Source organism: Macrosteles quadrilineatus, unplaced genomic scaffold (assembly GCF_028750875.1).
Source record: "Macrosteles quadrilineatus isolate MER2022 unplaced genomic scaffold, UCM_ALF_1.0 Scaffold_2__2_contigs__length_208266976, whole genome shotgun sequence".
NCBI lineage: Eukaryota > Metazoa > Arthropoda > Insecta > Hemiptera > Cicadellidae > Macrosteles > Macrosteles quadrilineatus.
The window spans coordinates 183,842,891-183,870,853 of NW_026542595.1; the positions used below are offsets into that span (position 1 = coordinate 183,842,891).

The 27,963-nt window shown below is 35.9% G+C and overlaps 1 protein-coding gene across 1 annotated transcript; it reads left to right on the forward strand.

Moving 5' to 3' along the window:
- On the forward strand, positions 1-27,948 carry LOC128986738 (radial spoke head protein 3 homolog B-like). Its single transcript, XM_054407244.1, has 10 exons — positions 1-721; positions 7,537-7,624; positions 11,521-11,691; positions 12,249-12,377; positions 13,356-13,480; positions 13,695-13,773; positions 14,545-14,707; positions 15,547-15,633; positions 16,385-16,562; positions 27,761-27,948. The coding sequence occupies exons 1-9, from the start codon at positions 33-35 to the stop codon at positions 16,558-16,560; spliced, it is 1,707 nt and encodes a 568-aa protein (XP_054263219.1). The 5' UTR covers positions 1-32; the 3' UTR covers positions 16,561-16,562; positions 27,761-27,948.
- Positions 27,949-27,963: the final 15 nt, after the last annotated feature.

The window sequence follows — 27,963 nt, forward strand, 5'->3', positions numbered from 1 at the left end:
AGAATTTCTCACGTACAATATTATGTGCGACCATGAGCGTTGCTGAGGCGATCTATGGCGCGAATGGATCGGAGAAGACAAAGCTGGCCAATGGCGTCGCGTTCAAGGTCTTCGATGACATCAAGAAGTCAAACAAACCGCGGCGCGACGGCTTCAACAACTTGGCCAACTCGAGCGACAGCATCTACAAGAACCACAACTACTATCACAAGAACTGCTTCACGCCAGCGGACAACTTCAACACGTACGTCAAAGCGAGCGGGAAGAAGGAGAACAACGCGTCTAAGGAGTTCTTCAACAGCCTCGACTCCAAGCTGAGGAATCTGAACGCGCCGAGGAAGCGGACGAAGACGGCGTTGGAGAACAGGCCGATGTTTGTGACGACCGTGAAGACTGGGATATTTCTGGAGCCTCCTCCCGAGATCGCGGCCATACTTGGTCTCCAGAGTTTCAACTCTTCGGTGAACGGATCTTCGGGCTCGACTGGGTCGCTGCATCCTTCTAACAACGGTGACGAAGTGATCATGTACAGCTTCGCCAGTCAGCCTAGGGTTGTGAACCAGAGGAATGGCAGGAGTAGGGTGACGCCGCCCAAGGAGAACAAGAGAGGCAACAATAACAGCTACAACAACAACAGCAACAACAACAACAACAACAACAATGGTAGTCTCAACAACGTGAGGAAGAAGCGTGACCTGAACGCGTCAACTCCAAAGAAGACGTAAGTTGAATATTTACTATTCGTAGAGTTTTTCTGCGAAACTATCAAGATATTTTCTCTATAGTAAAGAGAATAATTGTCTCAATTAACGCAGTATACTACCCTCATAAAAACGTTAAACTTCAGTCTAATAAAATCAATGGTTTTATTTTTCACTTGTAAATGTATTCTTTCATATTCATTAGTTTACTTTATTTAACTGAGTATGTCTATTTAACTTTCTATTAAAAGATAATGAAATATAATATATATTATTATACCATTTTGATCTACGAAATGTGCTTCAAAATATAAACCTTTAAGTTAAGTTAATATAACCTTTAAGTTCTAAGTTAAGTGTTAAGTTCTAACCTCTTACGTTACATTTATTAGGCACTTGAATGCAATAGCCATCTTTCGAACGTTCAGTGAAATATAGCACTCTCTACCTACTTGTCTACATATGATATTTCAAAACAAAAACCAAGTTTCAGTAATCATAAATAACCAGGGTTTTCAATGCTGTCAAAACCGATGATAGCTAATTGTATGCATTAATGCTGGCAGATTATGAGCATTCTTTTGTACGTGAAAGAAATGTACGAAACTAGAGACTAAACATACAGAAGGGTAAAATCAACAGTGCAGGAAGTATAAACAGACGGAACTATTGCATTGATGGAATCAATAAAGAAAACTCGTCGGACACTCACCCCGACAAGTGATTGTTCCGTGGTCTGAATATTTCAAGTTGAGTTGGTCATCAACTGCAGACGGATGTCTACCAAACATTGCAGACGTCACGCAATGGAGACATAGTCGTTGATGATGTCGTTGTCTTCAAGATTGAAATGTGATTAGAAATGAGTACGGATAAAGAATACTAGAGAAGCATTTTTGACTGTGGATGGGACTTAGAATTTTTAGTATCCACAGAATATTCAAAGTAACTTTTTCACTTATAATTTTGCTAAGCCCACCTGGAACCCAAGGGATCAGCTGTTTATTTCCATACATCTCTATTTGATAGCTTCTCTCTTAATCTCTTTCGATAGCTTTTCTTTCATACTCCTCAATTCAATTCCCTTTTACGTTTTTCTTGGTGTTCCCACTCTCCAGCGCCTTGAAGAATGGCATTCAAAACTTTCATTTGACATGTCTTCATCTCTCTTCCTTAAGCGGCGCTTTTACTATCTCAATTTCCTTGTTTAAATTCTTATTTCAATTGGCTCCTGATTAGAGTGGTGACACAATTCCATGGTCACTTGATACATTGCTAAGAATGTATCTACTCGTGTTTGAACTTCAAAGGTGCTATACGTTCTTCTTTATACACCATAGCCTACTCAGTTCCTTAATTTTTCAATTGTATCACCCCATCTACATACAATATATTTTCTACTTTTTGATTTTTTAAGAATTTGTATTTCGATTACCTTCCTATATGTTGTCCTTCTTTCGTTTAAGTTGTCTTCCTTTTGAGGCGTTGTTATATTAAAAAATTACATTTAAAATACAATCAATGCATGGCAAGATGGTGGTGTAGGGGTCGGAAGCGGGATAAGATCTGTTGAAGGGGTTGAGGCACCTTGGAACGCACGCTAGTTGTAGATTACTGCCCTTAAGGTGGTAACACTGTCTGGTAGAAGGGCAAAAAGTAGCAGTCTAAATCAATAGTAAAATCTTTCTTTGAAGCGAAACTTTTCCACTTAAAATTTTCCAATAGGATTCTCCTAAATTATAAAAATTAGGAAATATGTTCTTGGAAAAAAAATTGTCATATTTCCTAATTTTTCTCTAGTATTTAAGTTATCTTAGTATTTGTTTGTAATTACACATTTATAATAAATTTTTATCAGTCACCCGATAGAGTCTCTTCCCATTACATGATCATAAGACATATCAAATAAACAACTATGTAGCTTCGCCGTGTGGCTAAGCCAAATGACAAATGTTTACTTAGTGTTTTGTCAACTTTTAATTTTAATGATAGACGCAATCGGTTTATTACAGCGCAGTAGTTCGTGTTGGAAGACGCGGGTTTAAATCCCATTAAAGACTGCTATGTTATTTTAGCTATGTAATAATGTCACAGTCCTATAGTCTAGAGTACATGTAAATACTCATTGGTTCACTTATTTCACAACACAACAATGGATATGACTTGTAGACTGGGGAAACAATCTCTTCATTCATCTAAAATTTTAATTTCCAAATAAGCGGAGTTACATCTTCAGTTTTAGCCTGAATTAAGGTTAATAATCGTCTGTCAAGTATATGGTCAGAAATCCACGTTTAAATGTAACGTAAAAGTCTTATTCATCACTCCTTACAGAAAGTTGCTATAGTTTCTGTTACATCTCTACAGTTTATACAGTGGAACCTTGATAACAAGACCCTCGATAACAAGTCACCCTTGATAACCAGTGTCATTTTCAAACTCCCAAGAATTTATTTTACCCTTTAATTACATGTTATTGCAAACCTCGATAAGAAGTCAACCTTGATAACAAGTCTTATTTGATAATCTTCATGAGAGTCTTGTTATCAAGGTTCTACTAAAGGCAAATAACACTGACTGATATATCATCACTCACTCTATATAAAAAACCCACCTAGAATGATCAAGTTTAGTACAGGGGGTCCCTGTATGGTGTAGATGGGCATTGGGTCCCGTCTCTCGTATTGCAAAGCTATACACTCATGGAACTTGAGCACTCACTGGAATATGCCACATTCGGTACTTGTGATTTTTGGAAGTAACATTTCCTTTTTTCTAGATTTTTCATGACTAATTAGTACCTATCATTAAATATTCTATAACGTCAGACTCATAATGCAAAAAATATATAATTTTATAAGGGTTGTCTAACTAGGAGCTTTAAAAGCTATTTCTGTGGCGTGACAGCTATAAAACCCTCTTTTACGTAAAAACTACAACACTTGGAATATGATAACATCAGAGTCAAGGATCCTTCGGCACGCCATGCGGTCTTTACAGAGCTGAAGATACGTTCGTTATCGTCACAAGAAACACTTTGTACAATGTCTAATCAATTGACTTACACTTTACAGTAAGTAATTGGCAATTTGTTTTATACGTTTTCGATTCAATAGACACTAAATCTTTGCAAAAATAGAAATAAGAAATACTTTTTGTACACATTTTTAGTTTGATTCCGGGGTTTTAAGTGTGTCCGTTTGTTGTTTGTAACACTAGTTTAGTTAAAGGTACAGTGAGGGTATTTTCAATACTGAATAGCGAAACATAAATTTCACAACGTTTCGGGATATGGAATATGAACGCTTCGTCAGATCACAGAAAACATACTACATGGTCAGATGGATGAAATATACAACATGACAAGATTAGTACACAAACTGGACAGTTCCGGAAAGACACTAGCTGAAAACTGCTCAAATTTGGTTCCATTCTTTGGAGCATGTGGGGAAATATTACCATGATTTATTCTAAAATGCAGATAACATTTTAAAATGTAAATTTTGAGGAATAAATTTATATTTAAGTTTTTTTTAGGTTTAATGTTAATTACGTTAATAACGCATAACAATGAAGCTAGATTTAAAAATGTATATATGAACCTTTTAATGGGGGAGATCCCCCTTCGATACATGTCAAAATTCGCAACAGAAAACTGTTATACTTTATAAGGGGAACAAAACACAGTTTTCAATGGGCTCCGAAATCGACGAAAGAAATCTGGCGTATTCATTCAATCAACAGAGTCCGTTCCTGGGTCGGAACAAAGATGTTAAGGCGTTGGGTAGTTGATTTAGCTACACGTCTGTCGTGCGTAGTTTGCCTATAGGCCAGGCGTTTAAAAATATCACAACCAATGGAATAAATAAAGAGTACGTAGCACATCAATTTGTATTTAATTTGTAATGCTCTTTAAGTATTACTTTTACAAACGTATACACGAAGATCATTGTATATTAATTTACAAAATTAATATAATACAAAATTATCAAATATGTTTCTTTTTACCTTAACTGAATGATCTGAACTGAATGTACATTTTCTGAATGTTTTAGTACAGTACTGTATTTTCGTATCGAGCCTGGGAACGAAGATTTCCGTTTGATTTGTGATTTCCAAACAGGTCAATAATTTCAAAAATGTTCTACTTGATTTCCATTCTATTTTATAATTTTTTACTGGACCTGATCTAATGGACGTTACATTTGTTATTGATTAGTGTTGAGCAACGCTCCAAAATCCAACTAAACTACGGAGTTTACCAGCAAGACATCAATACACAGGTTTACGTTTACACGCCATCCCTTATCAGATGACCTCTGCCTCTGACCTTGGTTGGTCTCCCTTGAAGTCCGAATAAACTGATGGAACATTCGGTTATTTCGTTGCTCACTTCATTCCAACTAATATAGTGACGTAGCAACTCTGTTTGTGGTTAAAATGCAAAATTGTATTTTGCAAATAAATATTTTGTTAGATTATACTGTCTTGGCCAACGTGTTATAGTGTTGCAAAACATATTTTATTTAAAAATATTCTTAGTTCTGTTCCACAAGGATTTACTGTATGAATAAAAGTCATAATGATTCATAGGCAAAACGGTTATCGTATTGCTGTGAAACCTTTTTTAGGCCCAAAGGTTGTGGCATTAACACTTTGATATAATCATTGGTAATTGTCGGTATTTGAACTAGGGACCTTAAAGACCGGATACGTTGTACCACTAGACCAGCTCGCTCCATATTCCGTGAATAATATCACTTGGTCGGTTTTTGTCTTCCACCTAATCTTAAAATACCTTAGTGGCCTATCATTCCGGGCTTTGAAAGTTACCATGGGCATATTTTGAGAATCTTTATACTCCATTAGTTTCTATAACAAAAATCACCACTCGAAATCAATGATGAATTAAGGCATTTTTTTACGTTTGTCAAAATTCAATCAGGCCAGGTATAACTACGTCATCTTCAAGAAGAACTGTTAGCATAAAAGAATTATATGTGTCCATCTTATATGTTTTACCTTTAACCAATTTTTATTAAAATAGAAAAGTAAAAGAACCCCTCACAGAGTGTGCTCCCAAAAATAATAGTTTCAAAAATTTTTTTTTCAATTTATATTTTTTCCTTACATTTTGATACTAGCCCACAACAGCCGATGTCAATAGAAAAGATATGGTAGGCCTGCGTTAATCTATTCTGCAATAATGCCATTGATTATGGATGATACATAGTATTCCGGTTTCTAGCTGTTTTCTTCAGTACTGTACTAATACAACTTTATCCTTTCACAGTTAACGATCTGTTGCGAAGGACTGGTAAAACGTGTCATATTTTTATCGTGCGACTACCACTCAACACTCACACTGTTCCTTCAACTCATCCAAAGAGTCTGTTCTTTGTCCGGTGACATCGATTCACGTTGGGGTTGCATGTGACGTGTGATGCAACTTTAACTAGTCCTTGGTGCAATAGTCAACAAGACAAGTCTGTGGTCGATTCTGTTGTGTAGTTTTTCTACCATCTTGCAGACCAGTTTTGATTTAGTAATATAAATCCCTGGAATAATTCAGTTTAGTTTGAAATTGGAAACTCTTAAGTATGAACAACATGCCTGTTTGTTTGGATATAACTATTTTCGTATGCTATTCAAATGACATATGACCAGGACATTTCTCGTTATTGTAAAATCTTAGGGTTATCCTTGTGTGTGTTTTCATCTCTAGTGATTCAATGTAAATGTGATTCGATGTAAGCAGAGGACGATCATTATATTTGGGTGTAATTATTTGGCAACTAATTTAACCAATAATAAGCAAAGCGTTGAGGAGGATAACAATTTTTTAACACTATCTACAGCTCGTCCCGTAAGATAATAAATATAAAGGAGTGTACTGTCGATGAATCGAAAAATATTGGCCAACGTTTCGGATGCATTGCACTAATCTATGTTCAGGCCAGTCCAATTAAATTCCTAACAGTGGTATGAGGGTGTTTAATCTTGTTATTACCAGATTATCTTATCTTACTAATATTATAAATGTGAAAGTTTGTGTGTTTGTTTGTTTGTTTGAAGTTCAATCACGCATTAACTACTGGACAGATTGGGCTGAAATTTGGCAAGATGATAGCTCACATTCCCGATTAACATATAGACATATTCTTATCTCAAAAATCCTTTCGGGCTCCGCCCCAGTGGCTCTGCAGTTCCCCATGTTAACCTTATGAGTATTCATATTTAAAGGGAATTAAAGAATTTAGTCAGCTGTTTTAACTAAAAAAGTTGGTTCTATGATACGCAAAAGCATTAAAAAGTTATAAGATTTACCAACAGAGTGCAGCACTATATTTTTTTGCATTTATGAAAACAGCTAATTTAAACTAAGCAGCAACAAAAAACTGTGATACACAATGAGAACTAACTGTAAAAAAAAGGATTGTTTACAGTTATGTTTATATTTTTAATTTCATGAATAATCTGTGATATTTTGCGATTTTTTGTAATTTATTTTTCTCTATTGTTTAGGTGAAGTGGTATAACATTATGGCTATGGTAGATGTGTAACTATAGAATACTGTAAATTTAAAGAAGCAAATTTTATCAAACTGAGTCCTTCCTCATTGCAAACGCAAAGCTTGAGTATAACTGCAATAAGCATTTTTTATACTTATATGCCAACCCCGTACGAAGGACGGGTACTCTGCTAGTAAATTATAATTCTTCTGGACAATTGCAGCTCCTGAAATTTTAACAGTTAAATTTGATCTTGCAAAAACTTCAGACCGTTAATTTTTTGTTGCAAGCTTAAAACTATGACAGAATTTGACATTTTCAGAGATGGGAGTCCCTTGCCCTACGGCAACATCATGTTTGACCGACGAGTTGTTAGAGGCAGCACTTTCGCTCAACATCCGACCCCAACGGTGAGTATCACAATACTAATATCACGTGAAATACCAAAATGTGGCTAGTATTGTAGTACCGTTGAGCAATTCAGTAGCAGTAGGCTGTGAAGTGGTGTGGTTTTCAACGTTTTTTCACCAAAGAGTGTCTTTAGAAATTAATTCCTTACAGGAAAGGTTAAATTTGAATATGAGGGATATTGCTGTAGAAGTAGATGAGTGATTTTCTAGTAGTTGGTAGACAATTAGTTTTACTTGTGAATACTGTTATATACTTGTGAAGAGGAACTCCTTGCCGTAGACATTGCATACTATACATAAGTATATGATTCGTTAAAACCCCTATTTTCGAATATCAATTCAAACCGACTTGAAATATTCGGCAAATGCTGTTTGCAATGATATCACTGTAGTTTTGATTACACACATACGCAAATATAATAATATAATATAATATAGTATATTTCTAGTGAGTCGGTGGCTCAGTCGGTAGCGTCGCTGACTTCGGGCCCAAGGCGGCGATGTCGTGGGTTCGGATACTGGTCTTTGCCGATAACATTTTATCAGTACAGTTCACCTTTGTACTGTACCGGCTCACTCCTTGCTTTGCTGTAAACGATCCACGCACGGGCGCTTAGTCTATGTGGACGGGCAAATGCAAGGTTAAAAGAGGCCGCCAACCTCTTTAAAAAAATATATAAATAAATAAAAAAAATATACGGCCTATTATAAAAGCTGAGCCAATGCTACTGCTTCAGCCTGTCGAGTATTCTTCATGCATTACACAATGGTCCTCTGAACTCATGACTCATTGAAATCAGAAATTTTTCAAAATACACATGGCTCTCAGAGATTGTGACATAGCTGTCGTATTATCGATCTTCAAATCTCTCATCTCTTTGGAAGCTATATTTTCTGATAGTTGACCGTGGAAAATCCCCAATGCTTAAATTTGTTGTATGTTTAATAAATTCTATCCATTTTAAAATGGCCATTAAATTAATAAAACAAGACATTTTTTAATCTATACCCTACTAGTAATTTTTATGAGTTGAATTTACCATTTATTTATTTGATTATAGAAAACACGATGTGTTACATAATCGGTGGTAATACTATTACTGTTTTAAAGTACACCCAAGTTTTGAAAGTAGGCTACTATGTCGTTAAAATAAACTCAAGAAGTAAATAGGCCTACTATGCAGTAGTAAATAGGAAGGGTATAAATAGTTCGGCGAAACAATTAAAAATCACTTATCCTAGAAGACAGTTTTTATCAAGCCGGTGGAGAGTGTCGTCGTCGCCAAGTCGTTTTGATAATCCATCGCAGACGGTCAATTATTCAATCGACACTCCAGAAATAGGACGATAGACGGCACTTAAGTGTCGATAGACATTTGACACTTGCATCGTTGTATTGCAGGGAGCTGTCAGCTGTAACGCTTCTACATAAAGTACTGACACAAAAATGTCTGGGAGATTGATCGACCGAATTTGCACACATTTCAATTTCGAATAAGTGTTAGTTGCGTAAAAATAATAGAAATATGTAAACCGATGTATGCGAAATTAAAAGCAAAACATAACCAGTACTTGCACCTATGAAAAAATACATCCACGTGAAATACGAAGAAAAATATTTTGTTACAAATCAATTAGCAAACTTCAAACGTTAAAATTGGATAATATATTATTTACAACCGTATCAAAATGAAGTTTGAGCTAAGTCTATTTGCCAAATATGCAGTTTGTTTACATATTTTTATCCGGCCAATTACCATAGGACAAGCTTTTTTTCAGATAACGGAGAGTACAGTGTCTTTGATTTATTTTTAAATATAAAATATTCAAATATTTCATTACAATTAATTGCATTGTTAAGTGGTGCATTCAGAAAGGAGTGACCAAACGGTCATATGGAAGACCGTCATCATTTTCTTGTTCGAGACCCATTTGGTTCGGTACCCTGTCACAACTAGCTTAGTGTACAACAAAAAACTACATACATACATACATTTGGCTTTGATGGATAGCAATGGTTTTGTAGAACTTTATATTGAATGTTAATATAACTGACAACCAATCGACAGACAGCTTAACTGGATATACTTTGGTTACATATGAGGGCTTACATTGCAAACAGATTTACTACAGCATTGCTCATTCAGTAACGCTATTGCGACATTTAATCTGATCTAACATTTACACTTTTCATAAAGGCAAAGTGGAACCCGTATGTGTCGAACGCTAGAGTTCTGTCGTCGGAGGTGAGAATATAATTTATAAATATCAATTTTAAGTTTAAATGTTTTATTTTTGGAATAGGTTTTATTTTAATAGCATGTTATGCTTGTGCAATAAAACTTCTGGGGTTGTTTTTAACAACTTTTGAATTAACAATATCAATCAAACCAAAATTATTTAAAAAAATAATTGTATAGCAAAAACACGACTTTGCCTCGTGTTTAAAAATGGTATATTTTGGTGCACATTGAGTGACACCTAATTTGGTGTCCTTTCTTACTGTAATTTAGTTCAATGAAAGTACTAGGTTTGAGTTTTTTAAAAATTACCCGCAGAAGTGTTAGTTAATCAGTAGTCTTACAACAGTAATCTTTGTCCGAACAGAGATAGTCATGATTCTATTTTTAAGTTTTGAATGACTGCCTGTTTTACTGGGTTAAAAAGATCATTATATTTTTCAGATTGGTTGTATTTAAAAATGGGTCGTAATTTAAAGTGGGTTTAATTTATAAAATTTGGGGCCTCTTCATTCAAATATATACCGTTTTAGGAACAATGGGCAATCGCTAATTCCCCTCATCCATTTAATTTCATCACTGAGAAGAGTTTCTAATTTTTATTTACTTTATATTGGATGTTCAAAAGTCATAACGCTATCCCAGACATTTTATTAACCCTGGACACAGCAAACTATAATAGGGCGAGCCTGCATGTCCTATGGTCCTAAGAGCCTAATAGTCTTAGAAGTTGTACTCCAGAGCGCTTGCATGCCACTGACAGTGAGTTGTCACTCTGAATTAGCAACAGCATGAATAGTTTAGTTGCAATTCTCAAGGAACACTTTGTTCTTTACATTCAAGCACTGCAACTACAAAGTGGAATTGCATAGTTCACCTTTGGGATAAATAAAGACGTGTGAACCATGAATGGTTAAAAAGGTAAGAAGTTATCTTTTACTGTACGCAAGAATACAGTTTTAGGGAAAATCTGTTTAAACCTATCAAATGTCTGTACAAATACCGGGAGCAAATTATGATATATTTTTACGTTTATTAGCATTTGACTGTAGAAGTGTAAACAAAATTTTGTGCAAACCGAAACTAGATGACGTGTCTTTACGATGCAGTATATAATCTGAGGTGTTCTTAAAACCCAAGATAATTGAATTCATTTATGTAAACTTTTGAACACATTTTCACCCAAAGTATCATCGTACAATGCTCATTTTTCATAATTTTGTAATTTTATAAAAAAATTTTCTCCGAAAACTATGTGATTAATTATAGTGTAAAGTTTTGGTCTTGCAAAACATGTCTTTAAAGTTTTTCAAGAGGGCATCAAGCAAAACAGTAAATAAACTTAGGACGTATTCACAGAATAATAAGCCTCATTATAGAAAACAAATAATTAGGCTAATGATTCTTTTTCCAGTTTATGGTTTGTACATTTATTAAGGTCAAGGTGTTAAATTGAGGCTAAACCAAAATAAATTTTATAATAAAACTGTTTAAGTAGTAGTGCGGTTGGGGATAAATAAAATTATCTTCAATAGCTATATCCAGGTAGGCCTGCTTAAAGTGATAATTCCTCAGTACAGTCATATGCCTACACCTACATTGTCTAGTTTTCTCGGTATGCCTGTGATCTACTCTAAAGTTCCTCCACTGTTGTAGGCGAGGTGTGATTCCCAGGCGGCCAGGCAGGCGGAGGCCCGACGACGGTCCATGGCTCGCAGGAAGGCCCAGGGGCAGCAGACGAGGGCGATGAGGCTCAGGATCGGGACTCCGCCCCCGGTGGAAGGTAGACAGCACGAGGTTGTGCAGACTGACCAGTACATGGAGGAGGTGAGGACACAGGGGTTTATGGGAAGTATGAAGTGGTGTAGGGAATCGTTGTTATTGTAAGGTATGCAGAACAGCAAAAGTACAATCATGGACTTTAATAAAGGGGCGCCAGACTTTTGCTCGTGTCTTTTACTAGTTTATTAGAGCACATACGGAAAACATTTTAGTGCACCACCTTAGAATCCCTCTCCTATTTTCACATTTATTTGTTTATATTTAAATTAAACTTCAATGTACTGTTTTAATGTTGATTAAAGCCGTTTGGCTATTAAGGCTTGGGGTGTTGAAGATACTGTGAAATCGTCAGTAAGTTAACTCTGAATTTTACAGTAGATGTATAAAATAAAATTATCGTAGTTCTTCAAAACTAAAATCCCGCACTTTGGACTTTTGAGCCATGCCCCTAGCAAAGAATTTTGAACATAGACACGTCCTACACTATTGTCCAAGCACTGCAACACATTTGTAACCTTTGCATTTGCTATACCACTACCTATTTCGTCCCTAAAAGATGCGAAACGTTACCAGGAAACCTAAAAGCATCGTTTTGTTCCTAGCTGTTCGACCATCCGCCTGGAGCGACAGTCTCCTGCCAGACTGACTTCTTTCTGGACCGTCCGGAAACCCCGGTCTACGTTCCCTCCAAGACGGGACGAGACGTGGAGACGCAGATATATCCAGGAGAGGTATGCACTACATTACTTACACGAGAAACATTTTCTTTCAAGTTATAGTAATTTTATGTTATCTTTTCTCAAGGTACTAGAATAAGCTTTGATTTATCCAAACGTATACACATCCATTGCCATATAGTAATGGCATAGTTTTAATGACCTTAACCACCATTATTTGTGTTTTCGTGAATTTCCCAACTATTAGAAATAATATCTCTTTTACCCAGCTTCCGTACCATTAATAAACGTGTGTCTTGGTTGAGTATAACCATAAGAGAAAGGATGTAGTATTTTTGGCACGGGTAAATAATTTGGCCAAGTGCATTTTGCTTGATTTATCAAATAGTTTTCTCGTACGTTAAACGTCATATAATGTAATTTAGTTCCTGCGAATCCTCCGACTGATAATATACGAAATAGGCTGTTATCAGATCATATCTTACGCTTTAAATTCTTAAAGGCAAAGATATCAAATACTCAAACAAATTTGGATCAAATTATGATGAATCTTTACCTACTTTTACCAGTTGGTTACTCCATAAACAATATCAAAACATGTAATCTTGATAGACACAATAGACCACGTGCAACTCGCACTATAACACAGACATCAGTGCGGAATTGCAGCCAAGTCGATAGAGCGTCGATACAAACCGTCGTAGACTCAAGTTACGATGACGTTCATATCTATGTTGGCGGAAGTGTCTCTTTATCTGTGTTTGTCGGAGCCAGCCAAACAGTCAGATATTGATTTTGCAATTTCTACAACGACTAATGCACTTGTGCTAAAAATAGAAACATGTTGTTGTTCGTCTTTTTTCTTACGAGTATACTTTTGATTCCTTGGTTTAAATACACTACGCCCTGATGATTGTGGAAAAATTAAGCTTGGCCAATTCGTAGATTCTTTTCCACTGTAGTGTTTCTTTAGCTGTTAATCAATGATCACATTAAACATTCTGTACACTGACGAAATTGTCTTCTTCTCAGCTGTTCCACTTCGACACTGAAGTGCAGCCTATCCTGGAAGTCCTGGTTGGCAAGACTGTGGAGCAGGCGATGGTCGAAGTCCTGGAGGAGGATGAGCTTGCGGCGATCCGCGAACAGCAGCGAAGGTAAAAGTTTGGAGAAGTTTCCTCGTACTGTAGATGGTAGTATCGGTACATAAAATAGTTGTTTCTTAATATGTAGAAATGAGTGATTTATTGGCATCGCGTTTAAAATATAAGAAATCTCAAAAGATTTTGATTAGTTTAGAAGTGATTAGTATTTGCTTTACGTTGTTTCTGGTCTTCGTTTTTCTCATATTGCATCGGTTGATTTTTGCAGGTACAAAGAGATCAGAGCTGCGGAAAAGGCTGAGGAACAAAGACTGGAGGCACAAGAACTGAGGAGGAGAGAAGAAGCGGTAAGATTTGCAGATTTTACATGTAATTCGTATCATTATTGTGTAAACTTTATTTAATTGGTGAGTATAATCAAATTTATGAAAAGATTTCTGGGTTGTGCTTATTAAAAGTAAACGTTACAAATTCCATCATTGGGCGTAAAATACCGAATGAATCATCTACCCATTCCTTCAAAAAGGTGCCTACGAATCAGTTCAAATAAGGATTCGAAGTTAACGTTCTTTTATATGATGCATTATCAACGTATTGCGCAAACTAGGACTTTGATGTTTCCGTAGTGTACAAATGGTTCCGAAGGGCATACTAAAGTTGCTTTAGTATAGACCACTACTATACACACACGCGCTTTGCTATGATAAACACCACTTTAAGTATATATATGGTACGTGATTATATACAAAAATAATTAACAAGAAGATTGTTGCCTAATGAATGGCGCACACGTTTATAAGGTCAAATGACACACAAAATGCGTCACCCTATTTACAATTTTCCTTCAACACTTGACCCTTCTTAATGCTTAACTGCAGTACAGATCTAATGTAGCTTTCATCACTTGTGTGATGTGTGCTTTCACTGTAAGAGAAAAGAGGCAAACATGCTTCTGTTATGGTTATGTTAGTAAGTATTCACGTCTTTTAATGTTTATTCACGCAAGTAATGTTTTCATCTGATAGTTTTCGATTTCCACCAAGCCACTTGGTAATAGAATACACATTTCATTTTCACTGTTTATTGTCATCGCTTCCTCATCCAACCTCTGACCCCAGGAGCAGCGGATGGCCGAGATGGCGGAGGCGGCGCGGATACAGAAGGAGACCGAGGAGAGGGTAGCAGCCGCGGTCCTCACTCAGGGATACATCGCCGACCTGCTGCCGTCCGTGCTGGAGGGGCTTAAAGAGGCTGGCTACTTCATAGACGACATCAGACAAGGTGTGTGGTACAGCGGCCTCTGGGAGATTCCTTTAGATATACGTAGGGCTTAGTTTTAGTTATTTTATCTTGATAATCAATTAAATGTAAGCTGAATCCAAAGGAATGTTGTTCGATTTGGCCGAACTTCACTTAAAGTTGTAACGATCTAGAATTTCTTACCACCCTCTGATGTATTTTTAGCTTCGCTGTAAAGGGTCAGACTCCCTAATAGGCCTACTTTTGACGTCAGCAGTGTCCTCTAAAAATAAATACTGCCTGACGTTTATCCTGTGCTTTAAAGTGGCATCATTTGAGCTTTACGGTAAAGTGTAAACACAAACACTACAGTGTATGGCAATGAAATTGATCTGACATCGTGGTTTTACCATGGCCTGTTAAGTTCCATTAATTGAGTTTTGTAGTCAGTGTAAATAAATAGTCAACTCATTAGAAATAGAAGTTTTTTTAGAAAAATAACTGAATAAAAAATACACAATTTTTACAAACGGTAAAAAGTATTATGGAAACAATAAATTTCCTCTAATTCGCATTGTCATGTTTTATACTCCATTCTAATTGGCCTATAAGCTGTAGTTAATGCATGTTTACTCAATTTTGAACAACGTTTTAATGAACAACTTTTTGTGTTGTAACTTGTTGTTGCAATAATATGTGTCGTAAGACTATACATTTTATCTTGTATGAAACCCATTGGGTTATTGAAGAATCTGATAACAGGTTTTGTACTCGTATTCATCTACTTCTGTTTTATGACGATCTTAGTTTGATGTTATATTCGTACAAGGAAACTAATTACACTCTCTATATTATCAACCTTTGATTGTTGTTCGTTCCAGATGTGGAGGAGAACTTCATGACGTGGCTGATGGGAGAAGTGAAGCTGGAAATGCAGCGAATGGTGGACAACAGAGACTTGCTTTCTGGTAAGATTCCTCAAGAGATTGTCGGTAGGATAAATGATGGATTTGTCTTGTAACATTTCACCCTTCACACCTAGGTTGTCCTTATTCCTTGGCCTGTTCATAAAGTTTCTTGCATTACTTTCTCAAATCTTCCAGTCTCCTTAGGATTCGTCCTAAGGTTCAAAAGAACTTTCGTCCTAATGCAGCTTTAGTATGCTCTCAATCAACTAAAACCTCACAATAATCACAGTACTTAACTCTAAGATCTATTCTATGCCTTCATATTGCCTGACAAAGCTACTACACCTTCGTTTATGTTTTATGTTTTTTTCCTCAAGCATCGACACTTTAGGTCCATAAAGTGGACCATTCCTGTCACGATAGCATACATACGCATTCACTAATTCATATAAGTAAAGCCTCCATGATCATACTCTAACACTATCGTGATCTCCGAGGTAGACCCGTATCACCAACATTGAATGCTTACATTTCGCCTGGTTAAAGTGGCCATCTTCAGAGCAGGAATAGATTATGGCTTTTCCTCTGAACATGGCCATCTTCAAAGATTCTAAAACGCAAGCCTACCATGGTAGTGATGGAAGAACCCTTATGGATATTCATCCTAGACTTTCATGAAGGATTTGTTCCATAACTAGTTGTACTGGTGCGCCTCCAGTGTCACCAAACCGTGCATTATTGACAACTTCACAAACTGTCATATCGTCAATTACTACAAACCTCTTCACCAGCTCTTCACGTGTTTTTCCAGAGATAGTCCGTGAGATCCTGGAGACGCGGGCGGAGGTGTACCGAGCGATGAGTGACGGCGTTGCTGCGGACAGACCCGGCAGTGAGGAGCCCACGTCCACGCCGCTGCCTGGAGTGTCGTCCGTCGTGTTCAGCAAGGAGGCGGAGGACGAGGTCCAAGAGACCGGCGACAGCTAGACGTGAGTTGTGTTTTTATTTGTGTTTCCACGCCTTATTCACGATTTCCAATGGTACTTATTTGAGGGAGATCCAAAACCTAAACTTGTCGGTAGCCGACATCGACAGATTTTAGATGACATCAATAATTGATAACCCAATGACATATGGGTCAAGGATTGATTCGGCTCGGGGTAAAACCAGCAACTCTTTAGCTCTTCGGATACCCCAGAAAATTCATATTCTTCGAGAAAGAAGGGTGGTATGGTAAAATGTAAAAGAAACCAAAGTCCTACATTTATATCTATATTGTTCCTATTTTTAAACCAAAGAAAGCAAATTCATATTTTTACATTATGATGGGGTCTGAAGGGGCTATTGATGTTTGATGTACATTATCGATAAGTCACAGTGGACAGTGTTATTTACAATACCCCAGTTAAGCACTTACGGAGATTTGAAAGAGTTACCTATTTTCTGTTAAATATGTTTGGTTTAACTTCCTTTTAAACTTTTTAAAATGAAATCTCAAGTGATCACTTAAACAAAAAAAATTTAAACCAAAATGTATTTGACGCCCTAGGCCCGCCATCTATAGGTATCATATGGGTTACGATAACAGTTAAAATAGTTTCCATTCAATATATTTGTTAATGTGTTTGATGCCCAGACATACTTTATTACCTCATATCACGCTTCTATTAACATTTTTAACTTTAGTTTTAATGCAGTTGAATAATCATGCTCCATTAAACTTTTTTTTCTAAACATCTGTTCCTAATCATTACTATCATTTAGTTAAGATTAGAATTATTAACTTATAAAAATAACAAATATAGAATTTTGTTTCCATACCAAATATCGAACTAAATGCATATGAATTTACATAAAAATTTTCTATAACGAAAGAAGATGATGGTGCAGTTAGGAATACGTGTACTTACAAATATTTAATTTATGGACATAGTATAAAACAAACTCCCTTATGTTTAATTTATGTTATTGGGCTACAATTTTAACCCATAAATTAATTTATTGCGCAACAAAATGTAATTTCACAAGAGAAAACTGATATACAAATATTCACAATTAATGGTTTTTTGGCCGAAAGACTCGTAAATAAAATATATTATGCAGCGTGAGGCGTAGCTGGGCGAAAGGAGGTTATGGGAACGGAATACATTAAAATCAACCTGCCCTAATATCGGTGGTTGGACATTAATATGCAAACCGGGGTATGACACGAAGTGTGATTAAGAACAGCTGCAACTTGTCCGCGCTAGAAGAACTCACTCAAAAGAAAAGTATGAGAATCATTTATTGGATTGGTTATGCATTATGCATTTAATTAGGTAGCGGGTCTGCTACTGCGCCTTTCATACAAAGCGATCAAAATTAGTTTACAACAAGTAGATAAACCGTTTTTCCATCAGTTCTTTAGGCACTACCAAAACCGTCAATCCGATTGTTAATACTGATTAGGGCGCTTGTCCTATACTTGTTTGGAAGGAAAGTTTCCTGCGTTGTTCTAGATCTTAAAATGTCTTAGCACTCTGTCACCCTGTGATGGCTAAGTTACCTTGCGTAGCTCCTGAATTTGTTATCAATCACAACACTTGAATATTCACTCCCTTTTATACTAGTCTTTTTAATCTCGACACGAACTATTCGGATTGGCTTAACAGGTTAACATATTTACAGTTTTTACACTACATCACAATTTAAAAACATTTTAGTTGGCACTTTAGGCTGCGATGTGCGAGAAGTACTTCTTCTGCGATAGTAGTACTTCTTTTCAGTCTGGAACAAAATGTTGGGAGGATAACTCAGAATCATAAGATCTTAACTCTTCCTAATTATGCATGGGTATATATATAGTTTATATATATATATAGTTTATATATATATAGTATATATATATAGTATATAGTTTATATTTATGAATGAGGTCCTTAACACTATCTTGAGTGCTGTACAATCGAGGCTCATTTTATTGTCAGACAGATGATTGAAAATGTGTGTTGCCGAACAAGAGTATCTCTTCAATGTGTGACGGCACCGGGGTGTATCCAAGGCATGGGCTCTTCTAGACCATGATCATACCTGCTGTCTGATTTCAAATTTACTCAGGTTCTCTTTAAACAGGACAATACTGTAGATCAAATACTGGTTTACAACTGTGAGGATTCGCAGTTCCTTAAATATAGGCCGGCAATGCTCTCAAGGGTTCTTCATTCAATAAACCACAGTGTTATTTTAATTTTATTTATCTTTTTTAAGAGGTATATCTTGGTAAACAGAGTAGTTTCATCAGAGGGCTTTCCCATACATCGTATGATTATACAATAAGGCAGAGTAGGCCTACATATTGTTATCAAATAGCAGTGTTGGGAAGTAGCGCGCTACAAGTAGCGACGCTACAGTAGCGCGCTACTTTTTTTGTAGCGTTAGCTGTAGCTATGCTACTTTTAAGATTTTGTAGCTTTAGCTGTAGCTAGCTACATTTTTAAAGTAGTTGTAGCGGAATTTTAGCTACTTTTCTCGCTACATTAACATTTGTTTGAGATACCGTAGTGGTTTTTATCATAACCTCAACCTTACGTGAAACAACCTCTTTCAAACTGAGATTTTCAAAAAAATTAGGTCTACTTTCTTGGCTTCAAACAGCTGGTTGCAGCCGTTTCATTCCCTATTACAACGTTGTGTGGACATAGAGGCCATTAAATGAGTGTTATCCACATTTTTGGCTCTCATTTCCTTAATTTACTACTCTATGATTACTGTCAGATAAAATAAAATCGCTAGATGCAGACGACGTTTAAACGGTACCGGTGACAAGAGAAGCTATTGAATTGAATGCTTGCAAGTGATTGACAGGACAGGGGAATTAGTAATCAATTTAGTTTCTTTATTATATCGATAATGCTTCAACTTGGGGTTTAATGGGGTTTAATGGAAACCATCAACACACCTTGAAGTAATGAGAAAGCTGGTCTATCAACCTTTGCTTCAGCTGTTGATTGTGGTTTATCATCACAAGCCCTTCCTTGGTTAGATTACGAAGATTTTTCAAAGGTTTACTAAATTAGCAAAGAGGAAATTACCTGATGAGATTTAAGATCTGCCTAGACTACATGATAATTGTAATGAAAAAATCTCCATATAACATGAAACTTACATTGAAAAAATAGCATAGTTTGCTCCTGCTAACAGCTCTTGTATAGGACTGAGGCTATGGTTTAAGACGAATACCAAGTTCAATTATTATGAATATATCTGTTTAGTCCTTGCAAGAACAAGCCTACTATAGCCAACTTGTTACATAGCCAAGTAGGCCTACATGTTATTTTTACTTTACAAATTTCATCATGTTTAAATTAAAATCCGATTTCAGGACAAGTTGCTGAATACTGTTTTCTCTACCAACTAGGTTGAAGCACAATTTGCCCTATGCATAATGACAATAAAGGACGATTTCTTGACATTGAAAAGTGTTATTCGTAGAATAAGTAATTTATCACTTTAAAAGTTATAGCAATGTTGTTTTTAACATTAAAAGTAAAGAAAGGCAATAAACTCCAATTTCAGTAGGCTAGGCTCTGTAACACAAAAAGTATTTTTAAATAATCTTTTTGCAGTTTTATTGGTCTTAATTGTTGATATAAAACATCTATAAATGAATCTATATTAAATTAATAAAATTAGCTTTTAAAATATAGTTTGGTTGTATGTTCTTTGAACTTAATGAAAATTACATTTTAAGATGCTTAAAAACAATGCAATATTTAAAAATAATTACTAAATATGATGGGACACCCAACTATTTGGTTCTGTTGTTGTAATGTTAGGTTTAATGCCAACAAATTAAATACAATCTAGGAATAATTTGTTTTCCAAGTAATGTTAGATGTAATGTTTGTAATGTTTGTTCAATAAAAATGTAGTTGCAATTAATTTTACATTTACCTAATGTGCGTGGAATAAAAATTAACGTCTTTAGAAAAGTAGCTAAAATTGTAGCTGTAGCTACATTTCATTGTAGTTGTAGTTGTAGCTAGCTACTTTTTCGGAACTGTAGCTGTAGCTGTAGCTAAGCTACTTTTTTGGAAATGTAGCAGTAGTTGTAGCTACATTTTAAAATTAGCTTCCCCAACACTGTCAAATAGGTCTTTGGAGTTTCCTTAGAAGGTAGAACACTCCAAATAACCCAACACATACTTTTTGGTTGTGGTTGGTCCAATTTATCCTCGAGTCCATCCAAAGTCCTCTCAGCTTCACACTTCATTCCGATTGGCCCTTGGATAAACAATCGACAAATACTTAAAAAAAAGTCCTTTTAAAGTATCCAGCGAAAAAATTCAAGCCACTCAATCAACTTTAACCTCAAACTTTCATATTTTCAACCCCTGTGTCCAAATCACCGCAACACTTGTCACTTCCCAGTGGGGGCGTCGTATCAAATACAATAACCATCATAGCTGCATCACCGGCCAATGTATTGTGGTGGTGGGGGAGGGGTGGCGACGGCTGGTGGTGAGTCACACCACGTGGTGCACCATCATTCGCCACGGCCGCCATCTTGGTTTCTCTGGCAGATTCGTCAGGGCGGGGGAGATATTGTTTCTGCAGCGAGTGTGTGACCGCAACATGTGGCTGCAGAGTTGGTTATGAGGGCGGATGTGCAAAAGCTACAGGACTTATGAATGTGAGCAAAAACTGAGAAGGTTTTTGATTGTGATAATAGGTTGGAAATGAAATGAAATGGGATTAGGTTCCTGTTCCTGATTCCTGTTTGTCTCGGAGAGATCTTATACGCCTATGTCAAACAGTTATGTGTGAACATATTAGTCTCTAGTGGTATTGTTTGTGCTTAATGAATAGAATCAATAATTAGAATAGAAAAACATCACTTCCATTCTCATTTTGTATTGTATTTAGGAATCGAACCCATACGAACATCAACCGAGCCAACCGACAATGCTGGATACGTGTCCATTGCTCAGTTTTTGTATCCCAGATGTCAGAATCACTTTTGATCTTATACATTGGTGTTACCTCTTTATTTAATCTATTTTCCACACATATTCATCCATCAAACAACCACTTAACCAAACTTTCTGTCGACTTTAATCGACATAAATCGATGACTTATCAAATCCTCCATTTTTCTTCTAATGGTGATTTTCAGTTGGTTTTGATTCTCAGCAATTCCTCTATACATCGTCATAAACTTATGCCACCTCTTTACTGTTATATTTTTCTCATTTTATAGTCAACATTTGTGGTATTCAAAAATTAATTAAGGAACTTCTCAGCTGCTGTCCAAATTTTCCAAAAGTCTTTTGATCACCAGCAATAGATTATGTTTTCTACATGTTTATTATTCTTAAATGTCAAATGTTGGCGGTAGTATTTACGGCCTCTCCTTAATCTTCGGTATTTAATTTTGAGGATTTAATTGTATAGTGATTACGATCAATATACCCGAGATTGATTACTGGTTTAGTCATTTACATTTACATTTACATTTATTCATATCAACGGATACACCATTTACAAAATATGTGTTTTAAGCACATGAGCAGAATGAAAAGATAACAACAAAAAAATACAAGATAAGTAACATAATGACCATGAAACAAAGCAGCTTTGCAACAAAATTATAGTCATGGTTGGACAAGGCTATGGTTTATTCAAATCATTATACAGGGTGAATAAAAAGTCAAGACCCCCCCCCCTCTAATATTTTTCCAAGTACATATACAAAGATATCCTTTTGGTGGTCGTGCAATCTTAGCAGGAAGTTTCATTTTATGATTTTGAAATTTTTGACTGTCCCCCCCAAAAGGGGGGATTTGGGGGGTAACTCAAATATTTTAAAGGTAAACCCCCTTCAAGAGACACCTCATTTTGAAGTATTTACAAAAACTTAAAGAATGGTGAAAACTAGAGGTCGCTATCTCTTCTCTATCCAAAATGGTAGCCAATATTACCATTACGAACCAATTTTACCATTGATTTTCTACAACATTTGACGGGCCCACCAACCAAAAAACCTTTGGTACCAACCAAAACACCTTTTATGATCGCTTGTAATATATTTTTAATTTTGTTACCATTACTTTACTACAGATACTTTTTGGTATATTGTAACATTGTAGAGAAAATAAATGCACTGCAAGACTATATGCTCTCAATTCTCAACAATAGAATTTATCGATCTATCTCAACAGCGTACATTATCCATAGTGCAACACCCAAAACAGTTGCTAAGTTTCGTTACCCTTGCTTAAACACAACCTAACCTATTAACCTAAGGAGCACCAATCTGAACCTAGTCCCAGTTGTCACCCCATTAGTACCAAATCCATCAAAACCGGCATCAGATCCGGGTGACTCACTCGAGCACAGACTGACAGAGTACTTAGCCTCGAAATGTTGACACAACGCGCGGAAATACTCGGCTACAGTGTCTAGTGCGAGGGGATGTTACTTTTGGCGGGAGATAATGGGCGCCAGAACTGCGGCCCCGGGACCGTCGGCTGAGTACACATCCACCACCTGTGTTCTCCCACCCACCCCCCCCCCCCCACCCCATCCCTCCATCTGACCGATATCTTCATCATCTCCCGTCAACAATGCAGCCTTATCAATCGCCATTGTTGCGCCCAACTCTCTTATCGGTGCGGTTTTGCGTAATCGTTTTCAGGTGTGGAATTACGTTTAATAGAGTGGTGGATTTACAACTTGCAGTTGATGCGGTGTGTTTTAAAATAGATCAAAATTGGTTAATTTGCCATAATCGAACTATTGATTAGTATCTACTTATGTTGAAGCTTTGAGTAAATACTTCGATTTTTCCGTATGTGCGTTCGTATGTGGATAAGTCAATATGATAAATACGCATTAAATTTTATATTCAAACTATTTTGATGCACGGCCACTGGTTGCGTGGAGGGATGAACTAATATTTCGCAGGTAATTTGAATAAGGCAAAGAACAATAGATAATGTAGTTGTTCTTCATGCTGGTACTTTGTTCCAGATACATTTTGCGTAAACATTTACCATGAGAAACATACGTATAGCACTATGTCCAATTTTATCCTATTTCAGTCACATTGATGACATAAATAAAGGTTATGTTGATTTACGTGACAACATTACTCAAATTTAATCGCATAATTTTAATTCAGTCTTCTAGTATAATTATGGACCACATGAAGTAAATATTTTTATCCCAATTCTTAATAAGACTAGGAAAAGCAAATTTGCCGTTTTAGACGAATCATTTACATCGAATTGGTTTTTACGGGAGTATCAAAACCACTTGTCATCCAAATCTTAACTGACATAACTTATGAAAACTAACCAACAAATTTATGTATTTAACAAAAACGATTTTTAAAGTTTAATTTGTCGTCACCCACCCCCGCCCACCCCTTGCTAACTAGACGCCCGGGTCAATCGAGGGCAGATTAAACCAATCCGCTTTTTATCCCCGCGAACAAACAGTCGCGTAATCTACAAACAAAGCTCGACCCCCACCAGGTGTTGGTACATGGCCTATGTAGTTCTGCAGTAGACAGGGGTACAGAGATTGTGGCTGTGATGTAAATTATAAATGGCGAATATAAATAGATTTAAAAAATATATCTTTTGTGTTTTAGTAAGTTTTTTGCAAGGGAATGGTTCGTACCCTCGTCTTGTTACTAACGTCAATATTGTTTTTGTTGGCGTTATTAATTGACATGCTATAGTAAATTAATTTAATTTGTTACCTTCAGATTTGGCCAGCAAGGTTTATTCCATACTATTACTGTTTGAATATAACGTAGAAAACATTTCACACACTCCATTACTTTTGGAAACAAAGCTCTTCTGCACCAACATTGTTCATTTTTTAAGTCACTACTAAGTCTGTTCTAGTCTCTGGTATGCCCATGACGTTAAAACTTCCTTTGCTATATTTTTAAACAAATTCATTCGATTTTTTTAGGTTGGCAAACGTAATAGTTACCTTTGAGGTTCGCCTAAATTAATTATGGGAGACGTAGCTCAGAATCAAACCCGAAATTGATCAAAGAAAATTTAACTTAATGTAATGGGTTATTAATATTAAACCCAATATTCGCAAAGATTAACGAAACCCAAAAGAATGAGTTGCCTCAAAAAACATAAATAAATAATCAAATAATAAATCATTTTGCTTAATAGTGAGTCAATTTGTTTTCGTTTAGGATGTATTAGGTCTGGGAATATTGTGAAACGTCAAAGTTTTCGGGTGACCGCGTGATTTATTGGGATGTACTGTATATTTTAACCTGTGATCAGACTGTAGAAGTTAGCGTGTTCGTGATGTCAGGATCGACCTGCTGATTCACTTGTTAGCTCACACTATCAACTAACCACAACAACCTTACACTTTGGAGAACTTGCCGTTTAACTAATTCAATTTACTATCTACATATTTTTAAGGATGGAGCAGTTTATAGTGAACCATTTTCTCCTTGGCTGTAATACCATACGTCAAACGATTAATGTTTACTGTACTTGGATACAATAGTTTTAACCCTGGTAAAATATCCATCGATAAGTAATAAACAACAAAAATATTCCAGAAAGAAGCATGCCTTACAGTTGTCTTCCGCTAATTAACATTTCAATGAGTTCGGACATTTCTTGTCCATGGTTAAATCCAAAAGATTTACCTCAAGATTCAACAACCTCCATTTTAAAAGCCTTCATAAATATGGAAAAAGTTAAACACTCAATGGATAAAAATAAGATAAGAATGCATAAGAAACTTATATTATTGTATCTTCTCTTGTATAGATAATTATATTTCCCTCGAGCTATACAAAATTTATATAGCAGGTGTAAACCTGCAACGTCTTGAAAAAATCGTAAACACCTTTTGAAAATTACCAACAATTTTACAAAAACTAGCCGAAAATCTCAAATTTCTTTTAATGTTTCCAAACGTGTACAACAGGTGCATAAATTCTCACATTGCGTCTCAGATTTTGGCAACGTATGACGTATCGCCGGCGGGCCGCAGTGTACCAACAATACGCATAATTAAAGGGCGCGTGCAGCGGGGGGGGGGGATAGAACGCAAGGTGCACCCCCCCCCCTTGGTCAGGACCCCCACATTTTGACTTGACACACCAAACACAATGCCCGCTTCAGCTGGCGGTCGCGATCATACAATCATTTAATCTCAATTTAGCGTAGCATATTTTCCAACCCCCCCCCCCCCCCACCCACAACTGATCCCCCCACTCGAAGGCCCCTACCCTCTTACACCACTGACGCAGGCGTATTTCATTATCTTGTCAGTCTATTGTCCTACCAGGGTTCATTACAAATCGGAAAGGGTTCATTCGAAAAATATTAATTTCCATTGTGGTGGTCCGTGATGCGCTCTAGTGGCACAAGTGGTTCTTTTCGGTGGGGTTTGAATAAATTCGGACGGAATATCAAACAGGGGTAGAGGGTAAATTAAAAGTAGTGAGAGGTTGATAGTGTTGAGTTTTGTGTCAAATGTATTTTGGGCAGTAAAGGTACTTCCTCAGCTACGAAGATACCATCCGATGCCAGATTTCGAAACGTCATGGAAACTTGGTTTAACCAATCTTTAAGGAAACTATCTGAAAAAAAATTTCAAATAACATTAATTAACTGTCAAATAATGAAATTCAAAGTATTACAGTAGTATTTCACGAACGCCGTGGCTCTTGGTTAATTATTGTTGGTTTTTTGCTCATTATTTTTTGGATGAATTGTTATACTTGGTGTCTAATATTGTTGTCTAATATGGTATCTATATGTCTAATAAGAGTATTCTACATGTAACAAGATTGCTGTAACGTTTATTTGATTCTGCAGTAAATATCTTTGCTTTGAATTGACATGTTTTGACGAAAAGAATGTCCAGCGTAGAACCATAGATGAAGTAATATAATAGAACCATTGACTATTGAATAGTCAAAGTTAGAACAATATAAGCAACGTCCTGCCAAGAAATATTTTAAAGTCAAATTAGGTAACAGAAAATTTCATTTTTACCAAACATCACTTTGGTGTGTTCAAGTCGAAATGACTCAATACGTGATGCAATAACAAAATAATGTAAAACTCATTTATTTCATTACAATGGTACACAGCAGAAAACTTAAACAAATACGTTTTCGTCGCTTGGCCAGCTTTTGGGACTTTATTACTGTTGTTATATAAAAACACTACAGTTTAGAAAGTGAAATGGACATAACTAACAGTATTACTAGCGACCGTAGTTCAGTAACCTATGTAGATTAATGTGGTACGTTCTCAGCCATCACGTGACCTTATCTAGATCTCAACCCTTGCAATAAATTCTTCTTTTATCATCGTTCTTATCTCATACTTCTGGCCTGTAATTTACACAGCACAGAGTTCTGTTAAAGAGGGAAGAGATTGTTGGAAATTTTAAGATAACTAAGTTCAGTTCGAGGGATTTTTTGTGTTTTGGAAGGAATTTTATTTTTTGAATCTGTGTACTATTTTTTCTCATTAAATTAGTTTAAAACTGCAGATACTACACTATAACAACTATCTACAAATTGTCAATTAAAGCTGACTAACCCACCTGTGAAATGTGTCTTTACATTCGTAGTTACTTTCATTTCTGCCTTTTTGCGTACGTTTATATACCGGTATATAACATGGAATTATTATTATGCAGCCTAATATCTAGCTTAGAACTAATTTTTAAGACCCGAAAAACAATTTATCATTAAATATAATTAATTACTTATTAATATACATCAAATGTGTGTTTATTTCTTCATTTCAAATCTGTGTCCAAGAAAATGTACATGAATATAAAATAATTGCATGATTTTACCGAATAAAATACATGGAAAACATGTTGAAAAAAAATAACAGAGAAATATCTCAAAGATACACATTAAACCAACATATCTATCACAAACTCAAAAATTTGTAGTGACAAAATTGTTCGTTGTTACTAAATTACATAAATAAACCACAGGAAGATTAGCTAAATATCAGAGAACATTTCAGATTCATGTAAGAACTACAAATCCAAAACCAGCATACATGAAATAAAAAATAAAAAACCTAAAATAAAAAAATAAAAAAACTATAACATATAGGCTAATTTAAATATTCCGATTCCAACTACTTCCTGATGAATATAACCATATGATTTTTTCCAGATCGCATTCGTGAACAGCGAATGGTGGACTAGCATTTGGGTGCCTAAAGAAGCAATAAGTTCAATTATTTATTTTAACCGAAAACCTTTGAATCAAAGCAGAAATTTATAGTAGATTTGGTAACAATTCCTATGTTTAGAGCTAGCCTTGTAAGATATAGGTTGTACAATAAATTTCGAATGACATAATATTGTGTTGTTTAT